Consider the following 10,224-nt stretch of genomic DNA (forward strand, 5'->3'; position numbering starts at 1 on the left):
GGGATACAGAGAAGCCTGGAAAGATTTGCTAGATCTGATGCAAAGGGTCAAGGAAACCACCTAGAAGAGAACTCCCACAGTGGAAAGAGAGCAATCAAAAGGAAAATCGGCTCCCTACCCCCACCCCTTTGTAGCCCAGCAGGACAGGGTGTGGGGCAAGGCATCTATTGTCAGAATTTTACAATGTGTAGATCAGTTTTCCTGGGTTTTTTCCCCTCTTCTTTAAAAAAAAAAAATGGCATTCATTATATAGAAAGGATCTCTGAAAAGAGAAGGGATACAGGAGAAACTTTGGTGATGTAAAAGAAAAAGTTATCAGTAAACGTTTTTGGTTCTGTTTTTTTTTCCAAGATTCGGCCTCAGTGTGAAGATGTATTAGACTCCTGACAGAGGTGACAGAGAGTGGTTGACAGCTCTCATTTTGCAGACTTGGCCAAATGGAGACTGCGTTTCACCTGTACGTTCTCATCCATTCTTTTTTTTCCATAGGGGAGGGAGAAAAAATAGATTGTTTTTGTTCATTAAAAAATTTTTCAATAAAATTATTAAAAAGATAATAACCTAGAGAGGGAGACCAATTTGTGAGCAGGGATTAAGGCCCTGACCTAGAGTCCCCAGAATCAAGAAAACATGGCAATTCATTAGAAATGGGGTTTCCAGATACTTCAGCTGGACAGATGATGACCCCCTCAACAACAACAGGGAAGTGGAGGGGGGGGACAGGTCCAAAGAGAAAGACAGTGAGTTCCACTTTAGACAACTGAGTCTGAGATGCCCCTGGGGCAGACATCCAGGTGAAGTCCATCAGGCACTTGGCAGTGCAGGACCAGAGCTCTCAAGAGAGAAGGCAGAATTGGAGAGCCGCTTACATAGATCACTGAACCCAAAGAGCAGCGAGGAAGGCGTCGAGAAGAGGAGTTTTCTCATTTTATAAGAGTGTGCTGGACCTTTCCGGCACTGGATCCACTAGTAGTGTCCCTGTTTTACAAATCAAGAAAGTGAGGCTCAGATACCACAAGTGAAGAGGCTAAGGTCACAGGGCTGGTGAGTGTCAGAGTCAGAACTTGAATCCAGGGCTCTTGACTTTGAGACCAGGACTCACCCAAAGAGGGTAGGAGGTCTTGGGGACTGGGTGGTCAGAGTACAAATGCAGAATGGGTGAGGCACCAAAGGCCAAAAAACTGAGGTGAGAACAGAGGCACAGGAGGAGAGGATGGGGAGAGCAGCCATACGGGAAGGGCATTCGGTGCCCTAGGCAATGGACAGGAGCTATTAAGGGGCCGCCTTCTACTTCAAAGTACAAGATAAGCCCCACCCTACAGCAAGGTCCTCCACCTGGCCCAGGCCCTAGGGATGAATCAGCTGAGAAACACCTGGGGAGGTTGCACTTTCCCCTGCAACAACCCAGTGAAGGAAGTAGTTCAGATTCTGGTATCCTCCTTCTACAGAGGCAAAAACCGAGGTTCAGAAAAAAGGAAACTGCCTTGCCCAAGGTCACGAAACTAACACTAAGGTTCCTGATTCCCAGTCCTCTACACCAGTGATGTGGATACAAATGGTGCCCTAAGGGCATATATTAAGAATATTAAGGGTTGCTTCTCCAGTACTTTGGAGATCCTGTAACTTGAAAGCTCCTAAAGTCCTTTTCCCCTTATCTTGAAATTTTAAACTTTCCCTTGTCCTGGACCATAAAATTCTTTGCCTCCCTCATCCTGTGTCATAAAATTTCTCCGGTCTTCCTTATCCTGTCCTTATCTTTAACTACCATAAAACCCTAAAACTATATCATCATTCTGAAACCTCTGAATAAGCCTAACTCCCCCAAATACCGCAGCCTTTTCATTAGCTTCTCACAAATGGGGCCCGTCTTGCTTACATGTTAAATAAAACTCCCAATGAATGGCTACAGAGAAGGTGTAAGTGAATTCTTTCACACCCGGACCACTCTTTCCAGAATCTGACCTCAACACCAGGAGCTGACTCTGTTAGGGTGAGTGTCCCTGAAGTTCTGGACCGTGACAGCGGGGAGGGAACAATCTAGATCCTGCTCACTAGCTCATGCACGCGAGCGAGCACACACTCACACAAACACACAGAGGCAGACGACAAGAACACCATCAGTGTTCTTTGACTCTCAAGAACTACAAAAGTAGCAATGAATTGGAGGGCAAATGTAGACCTCATCCAAAAAAAAAAGAAGAAGAAGAAGAGTCAGCAAATTAAAAACCAATCAGCTTCTAAGACTTCAAGTCTTGGCAAGATCCTCGAATGTATCACTAAAGGGATGCCTAGTGAACATTCAGAAAAGGAAGCAGTGACCTTAGAGGGAGCAGGGCTTCATCAAGAACAGGTCCCACCAGAATCATCTCTTTTTTTCTAGACTGCTAAGTCAGGAGAAAGCTGCAGATTCAGCAAAATCTCTCAGGCTTTTCCAATGTTGATGGAAAGATTCGAGCAATACGCCACCCCACGGAGGAAGAGAAAAAGGGCAAAGACACAAAGAGTAGCCATGAAAGCTTGAACGCCGCCGGCTAGAAAAGGGTGTAGGGCGGAGTGCCTCCCCCTTTTAGCGTTTTGTCAAAGACAAAAGCAAAGAGAGGCTCATCAGATTTGCAAACAGCCCGAAGCCCAGAGGAAGAGCTCACAGGAGGACAGAGGGTCCATCAAAATGTTCTGGACAGGCTACACACAGCATTGTGGGCCAGACCAAGTAAGAAGTGGAGAACACAGCAGGCAAGAAAGCCAACAACATAACATTGGGCTACGTTAAGGGAAGCCTCAGATCCAGGACTACAGAGGTGCTGGCGCTCTGTCCCAGCTAGGTGGACCCTGGTTGGAGTGCTATACTCAGTTCTGGACGACATATTTTAGGAAAGGCATCAAGGGGCTGGAGAGTACCCAAGAGGGCAGCCAGGATGGGGAAGAGACTCAAGTCCATGGCTAGAATAAACCGAAGGAATTGGTAACACCTAATCTAGAGAAGAGACCTCCCAGGGGGACACGAAAGGCATCTTGAAGGATTTGGAGCCATGTTCCATTTAGGCTGCTTAGCCCAAGAGGCCAGAAACAGTAGTAGAGAGGTAGATCTGGGCATGGGGACAGGAAAAAAACTTCCTAAATCTGAGCCATCCAGAAGAATAGACTAGCTAAAGCTGAGGCTGGGGGACCACTCATGGGAGATGTTAGAGACAGGATGAGGGCAGCTGGTGGTGCATTGGATAGAGCGCCCAGCCTGGAGGCAGGAAGACACCTCTTCCTCAGTTCAAATCCAGACTCAGACACTTCCTAGCTGTGTGACCCTGGGCAAGTCACTTCACCCTGTTTGCCTCAATTTCCTCATCTATAAAAGGAGCTGGAGAAGGAAATGACAAACCTCTCCAGTATCTCTGCCAAGAAAACCCCAAATGGGGTCATGGAGAGTCAGATATGACTGAAACCACTAAACAACAACGTAGATGGGATCCTTGTTCAGATGACGGAAAATTCCGTAGAATTCTGATCAGGAAGGATTTCCTTTCCCAGTCCCCCTTCCTTCAGGTTTCTTCTCTCTGTTGATTAGCTCTAATTTATTCTGTATTCCGTCTAGCTTGTTCCAGATTGTTTGCATGCTGTGAGCACCTTGAGATCAGGCACTGTCTTTTTGGCAAACGAAAGGCACTTAATAAAAGCTTACTGACTGATGGATGCAGGAATGCTTGTGACTCCTGAGCACCTGGTCCGAAATGCCTCCCACCTCACAGGAGAGAAGTGGTGGACAGGTGATGAATAAATGGGGCACATACATATCTCCAGACAAGAGTCATAGATTTCTAGCTAGAAGGGACCTAGCTAGAGGTCATGTCGTCCTCATTTTATAAAGGAGGAAACTGAGGCCCAGAGAAGTTAAGAGGACAGAGACCCAGTCATATCTAAACTATATCTCCTCCAAGAGACCAGCAGAGTGTTCTGCACAAAGTAGGGGCCTCCTAAACGTTCCTATAAACAAGGCCTGTCTCCTTGAATTTCTCACCCCACTTTCAAATTGATCTCACCTTTGTACTTAAGTAGGCAGACTTAAGTTAAAGTTACATGTTTTGCCTCCCCTACTAGACTGAGGCTTTAGGGGCAGCTAGGTGGCACAGTGAATAGAATACCCTGCCTGGAGACAGAAAGATAATTCAAATCCAGACTCAGACACTAGCCATGTGACCCTGTGCAAGTCACTTCACCCTGTCTGCCTCGGTTTCCTCATTTGTAAAATGAGCTGGAGAAAGAAATGGCAAACCAGTCCAGTATCTTTTTGCGGAAAAAAGCCTCTAATGGGGTTGCAGAGTCAGGCATCACAGAAAGAACATCTTAACAGACACACTAGATTGTGAGCCTGATTGGGAAGAGATTCCACCTCATCTACACTTTCCATCTCTGCACTCCTGGTGAACCCCGCCCCTCTCAGCTCCATCTGGGCTGCTTCCAAGGCTAGACCCCACCCTCCCAAACCAGCCTCACCTGGAAATGAAAGATGCCAGCATAACCATGCTGGAAGCTCTGCCCGTGAGGCACCACCCGGTGCAAGATGGTATCGTTCAAGGTGATGGAGGCGATGGCCGCCAACAGCCAGCAGTCCCCTGCAATAGGCACCAGCCATCAGAGAGGCCTGCTATTCCCACCACCAACTCACTCCCACAAGAGCAGAGTAGGAAGCAAGGCTGAGCAGTGCCCATGATGTCCCCAAGCCAGAGAAAACTACAGATCTCCTGGACTGGTTTCCCTCCCAACACCCCCACAGTTTACGGAAAAGACCCAGGAATCCAGGCAAACCAGCTTTGAAGATGATAATCAGAGCCTGCCCTTACTTGTAAGAGGGAGGGGCCAGATACAAGAAGGGAGGGAAGGGGTGTGTGTGCACGTGTGTGTGTGTGTGTGTGTGTGTATGTGTATGTGTGTGTGTGTGTGTGTGTGTGTGTGTGTAGGAGAGAGAGAGGGGAAAGGGAGGGGGAGAGAGAGCGGGAGGGAGAGAGGGAGGGAGGGAAGGGGGGAGGGAGGGGGAGAGAGAGAGAGAGAGAGAGAGAGAATATGAGAGAATGAAGTTATTAGAACGAACAGGAGTAGCCCAAGGCTTACCTAGCGCTCCCTGACAAATATCTGTTCGGGTGGCCCCATCCACGATAAACTGAGGGTTTGACAAAAGTTCCTACGACATAGACATGGAGAGCTAAGGCATCTTGGATTCCCTGGGACATTCAGCCCTCTCTCCCTGCTCCCCCAGCTGCCCCACCCCCCGGGCATCTAGCCCCCACACTTTGCTCCCCAAACCCAGACGCTGTTCCTGGGCCCAGCTCCTCCTGCTCCTCCTTGGAGCCTCCCTTTGGAGCCCTGATCTCTCTGGGGTCCAGGGGACCCTCCCCGAGGGCCCCACTCACCGTGGGCCTTTTCCACTTAATGCCATAGGTTTTGGAGGAGTTGGGCCCCAGTTCCTTGAAACCCAGGGAATAGGAAGAAGGGGGGAAGGTATCGTCCTGGAAAAGGGCCCCAGCCTGCAGGTACTGGGACCGTAGCTGCTCATAGTCCTGGCCCAGGTACTTAATGGCATTCTCGTGGCAGCCCAGGCCTAGTTCCTTGGCCCGCTGCTTCTGCACTTGGGCAGACACCCCCGTGCAGTACACAGGGGTGATGATCTCTTCTGTCATCCTGGGGAGGCAAGAGAGTGACAAGAGTCCAGGCCTGCTCCCCCTCAGAACTCTGGAGTTCTGCCCCTACCTCCCACCCCCACCCTCACTACCCCTCAGAACCCCTGCCTCAGTTTCCCACTCCCAACCTCTGTGCTGCCTTCTCAGAACTCAGGGGTCCTAGAAGCCCCACCTCCTCCCCCTATCATCAAGATGTTCAGCCCAGAACAGTCAAAACTCAAGAGTGCTTTCCATCCCCAGCCCTAGTCACTCCTCAGAACTCAGGGGTCCTAGTCCCCAGCTCACCTATCCAGCCCCATCTTCAAGATGGACAAACACTTCATTTCAAAACCTTGCCATCCTGGTCCCTCAAGCCCTACCTCCCTCACATATCCCCTATCTCAAGATGTCCAACTCCTCACTGCAGGCCCGGGGCCTGCTCTCCCTCCACCCCAGCCCCATCAGAGGATTTAGACCTGGAAGACAGAGAGATTACCTCCTCCAAGTCCTGTACTTGATAGAAGTAACTGAGCCACAGAAGGAAAAGGACTTTGCTGAGGTCACACAGGGAGGAGTAGAACCCAGGCCTTACTTACTCCTCTTACTACACTGCCCACTCCCTGCTTGGCACCAGCCTCCAACTCACCACCCCAGCCCCTCATCCTCAAGACGGCCAACCCTCCAAGCAGCAAGCCCCATTTCCCTTTCAGGATCCCGGGATCCTGGGTGTCAGCCCCAACCTCGAGATATCCAACCCCTCCCACTCCAAACCCCAGCATCCGGGCTCCCAGAATCCCTTGGCCACCTCTCCCTCAGAGCCTAGAGCCCCAACAGCAACCCTGACTACTTCGCCTCTCAGAACTGGGGCTTGAGGGGAAGGTCTGGCCTCTGAATCACCTCCTTCCCTGCCCATCATTCTCTGAAGCCCAGGGTCCTGCTCCAACCTCAAGTCCCCTCCCTTATCCAGATGCACCCCTCCCCCCGAGCCAGACAAGAGCATGGAGAGTGAGTCCAAACCCCTCAATTCACAGATGAAGAAACTAATGGAGACCCGGAGAAGGAAGGCACTTGCCCAGTGTCACACAAGACATAAAGAGGAGGGGCAGACTTTGAACCCAGATCTTCTGACTTCAAATCTAACTCCGCGCACTCTACCATATTATGTGGTATTTTTTCCCCTCCCCTTCTCCCAGAACCCAGGAGACCTAGGCTTCTAACAGTGACCTGAGCTAGGCTGGGCTGGGTGGGATGGGGTACTTGACAAGACTGGAATAGTGGAAGTGGAGGGAGGATGAAAGCTTCTCCACAGGCCCTTATTTCCACTTCCTTGTCACCCCTCAACCCAGGGACCTGTCTGCACACAAGTTGTCCCTCTTCCCTTCGGGGCTGGCTGACAACCCTCTAACCCGAGACCTGGCCCTAAGGCTGGGCACTGGAGGACTCCGGGTTCCCAGCACTGGGATCTGCACCACACCCAAGCTCTTCCCTCTACAAGGAGGAGAAACCCTAGCCGGCTGCACTGACCCCCCACCCAACTGGGAAGATGGATGGGGATACCTGGGTCCCAAAGCCAATCGAAGCCCCAGAGAGTGCCCTGGGGCACCTGTCTCAGGAACTCGATCCCAAGCCCTGTGCCTGGACTCCAATGGCTCAGGGAAGCCCGCAGCCCCCTTACCTCGGCCTGGTCTAATCGGTGCCCGTCAATCTGTCCGTCCGTCCGTCCGTCCGTCCGTCCTTCTGTCTGTCGGGGTGCCGTCCCTGGCCACTCCGGTGGGGTCTAAGCTCTGGCTCGGTCTCCTCACTGGTAGGGCCCAACCAGGAAGAATCTGGTCCCCGCCCTGCCTTCCTACCCCAAAGCCTCGGGGCCTCACTGGTCCCCTCCCACTGCCTTTCTCCTCCCACTGCCTCCTCCCCAGCTGACTCGGGTTTTCTCTGACCACCAGCGCTGTGGCCAAGCTCTCCTGTCCCCAACTCTCTCTCCCTATCTCTCTGCCTCCAGTCTCCGGACGCAGTCTCTCGGGGGCCCTCCCCAGGCTGGGGCTCAGGGCCAGCTGAGAGACAGAACAAAACTGATATTGGGGAAAGGGAAATAGTCTGAGCGGGCTGGGGCAGAGGCAGGACTGGGGGCTGAAGGGCACTGCCAGCTGGCCGGGGAGCGGGGAGGGGGTGCGGTATTTTTAACCAGGGGGCAGTTCGGGTTACAGGGCTGGGCAGGCGCCGTCCTGCTGCGGCAGCGCCCCCCGATGAGGGCTCCCCATGCTATCCCTCTCGGCCCTCCCTTGGCCAGACTCTGACACCGCCCACCCCACCCCCACCCTGCCCAGATAAGGGCTCCTCGGCTCCTTGCTCCTCCATATCCTGCCTCCTCGCCTCTCCCTTGGCCAGGCTCGGATGCCCCCCAGGCACCCCATCGCTTATCCTGCTGCCACACCTGCCCAGCGGAGCAGCGCTGAGATTACATTACCTTGGGCTGTTAGCGGCGGCTGCAGAGACAAGGGCTGCAGCAGCGCCCGGGGCGTGGAGATGGGGGAGGTGCTCGGAGCACTGTTACCTCCCCTTCGAGGCGGCCCCCGCCCGTCCCTCTTTGGGACGGCTCTCCCTTCCCCTCCCCCTCCCCCCGGCCGCAGTAACCTGGCCTCGGACGCCTCCGCGGGCTGCGAGCCCCCCCCTGCAGGACAGTAGGAGGACTGGACAGCGACAGCTGCGCTCCACGTCCCCCCTTTCCTATCCAGAGCGATCGTGGGGGGCTGCTTTCAGAGACAATCAGGCCCAGCCCTCCAGGAGCTCCCATTTCACTCCGGGAAACAATGTAGAAAAGGGGGGCGTTGGTCTAGAGGGTCTCTGATGACCCTTCCAGCTCTCGACCTAGAATCTACTATGCAGATATGTAGGTAGATATATGAAAAATATGAAGATCAAGGTCCATCCCAACAGACGTTTTTAGAACACGGCTGCTACGGACGAGACAAAGCAGAACCGAACAATGAGGAAACAAGAAACGAAAAGCTGGAGTTTCTGGTCTGAACATCTACTGCAGCCAATAGCACCTTCTTAGCATGTAGAGCTCCAGGCCGAGTTGGGAAGACTCATCTTCCCGAGTTCAGATCCGGCCTCAGACATTTACTAGCTGTGTGACCCTGGGCAAGTCACTTCACCCTGTTTGCCTCGGTTTCCCCATCTGTAAAATGTGCTGGAGAAGGAAATGGCAAACCACTCCAGTAGCTCCACCAAGAAAACCCCAAATGGGGTCATGAGGAGTCAGATACAGTAGAAATGACAAAAATATGCCAGAGACACTTTCGTCACCTAGAAGATTAATGTCGGATGATTTAGAACCAAAAAAATTCCAAAGTCTAGGGTTAGCCACCTTGAGCACAGTGCTGCAGAGCAGGGCCCTAGTGGCCAGCCCCACTCCTTTCAATTGGCCTTTCAAATGGCCCCACCAGAAGCTTAACCTGCTGTGACACCTGGTGTTATCTACGAATGATGAAAAGCATTTATCAAGCACTTACTAGGCACAGCAGTGGATAGTTCTGGGCCTGGAGTCGGACAGCCCTGAGTTCAAATTCTGCCCCAGACACTAGCTGTGTGACCGTGGGCAAATCACTTCAGTTGTTTGTCTGTTTCCTCAACTGAAAAAAATAGAGATAATTACAACACCTACTTCCCAGAGCTGCAGTGAGGCTCAAATCAGAAGATACTTGGAAAGTGTTTGGCACATAGTAGGCATTTAATAAATGCTTGTTTCCACCACATACACACAGACCCTCTTCGTAATCCTTAAGGTGCTATAGAAATCAAAACAGTTTTCATCAAAACATCTCTCAGGCCTCTCCCAAGCTTCCTGAGTTACGTCTGGGTTAATACAGGAGCTTCTTAACTGGCCTCCCTAGGATTTGTCCCTTTCTCCAAACCCATCCTCACCCAGAACCTTAAGTGGGCACTTAATCATTGCTTGATTGATAGTAGGTGCTAAATAAATGCTCGTTGCATTGACTGGGGGCCCATGGCCACCCTGTATCAACACCAAATCTTAGAGCTAGAAGAGGTTAGCAGATATCAGCTAGTTGAACTGATGTCTAGAACTGGATCTCAGAATCTGGGCAACTTGAGTTCAAATCCTGCCTGAGCATTTCCTAGCTGGATAACCTCTCTCTCTCTCTCTCTCTCTCTCTCTCTCTCTCTCTCTCTCTCTCTGTCTCATTAGTAAAATGGGTCTAGTAATAGCACCCACTTCACAAGGCTGTTGTGAGAGTCACATAATATTTCCTATTTATCCTGTATATATCTCATTTAGTATATATTCATTTGCATGCTGTCTCCCCCATTAGACTATAAGCTCCTTGAAGGCAGGGATAGTCCTTTGCCTCTTTTTTTATCCCCAGCACTCAGCACAGTGCCTGGCACATAGTAGGTGCTTAATAAATCTGTATTGATTGATTATTGATCAAATGAGGGAGCATACATTAAGTATTTGGCAAACATCAAAGCACCACTAAAATGCTAATTATCATTAAGAGACAATGGCATGTAGACAGGGAACTAGCCCTGGAGTCAGAAAGACCTGGGTTCAAATCCA

The 10,224-nt window shown here is 51.3% G+C and overlaps 1 protein-coding gene across 3 annotated transcripts in view; it reads right to left on the reverse strand.

Moving 5' to 3' along the window:
• Positions 1–8,167, reverse strand: part of CAPN1 (calpain 1) — a 26,979-nt gene extending 18,812 nt beyond the window's left edge. Inside the window, exons 1-5 of one of the 3 annotated variants that reach the window (XM_027856039.1) lie at positions 8,110–8,127; positions 7,321–7,446; positions 5,400–5,667; positions 5,101–5,170; positions 4,486–4,604 (exon numbers count right to left, since the gene is read on the reverse strand). In XM_027856039.1, coding sequence (XP_027711840.1) covers positions 4,486–4,604; positions 5,101–5,170; positions 5,400–5,666 — 456 coding nt within the window. In that variant the 5' untranslated portion in view covers position 5,667; positions 7,321–7,446; positions 8,110–8,127. Of the gene's footprint in view, positions 1–4,485; positions 4,605–5,100; positions 5,171–5,399; positions 5,668–7,320; positions 7,478–8,109 lie in introns of those variants that run through there. The other 2 variants (XM_027856041.1, XM_027856038.1) reach the window with 2 other exon arrangements.
• Positions 8,168–10,224: the final 2,057 nt, after the last annotated feature.

The sequence above is a fragment of the Vombatus ursinus genome, unplaced genomic scaffold, assembly GCF_900497805.2.
Source record: "Vombatus ursinus unplaced genomic scaffold, bare-nosed wombat genome assembly UNPS02011369.1, whole genome shotgun sequence".
NCBI classification, from domain to species: domain Eukaryota; kingdom Metazoa; phylum Chordata; class Mammalia; order Diprotodontia; family Vombatidae; genus Vombatus; species Vombatus ursinus.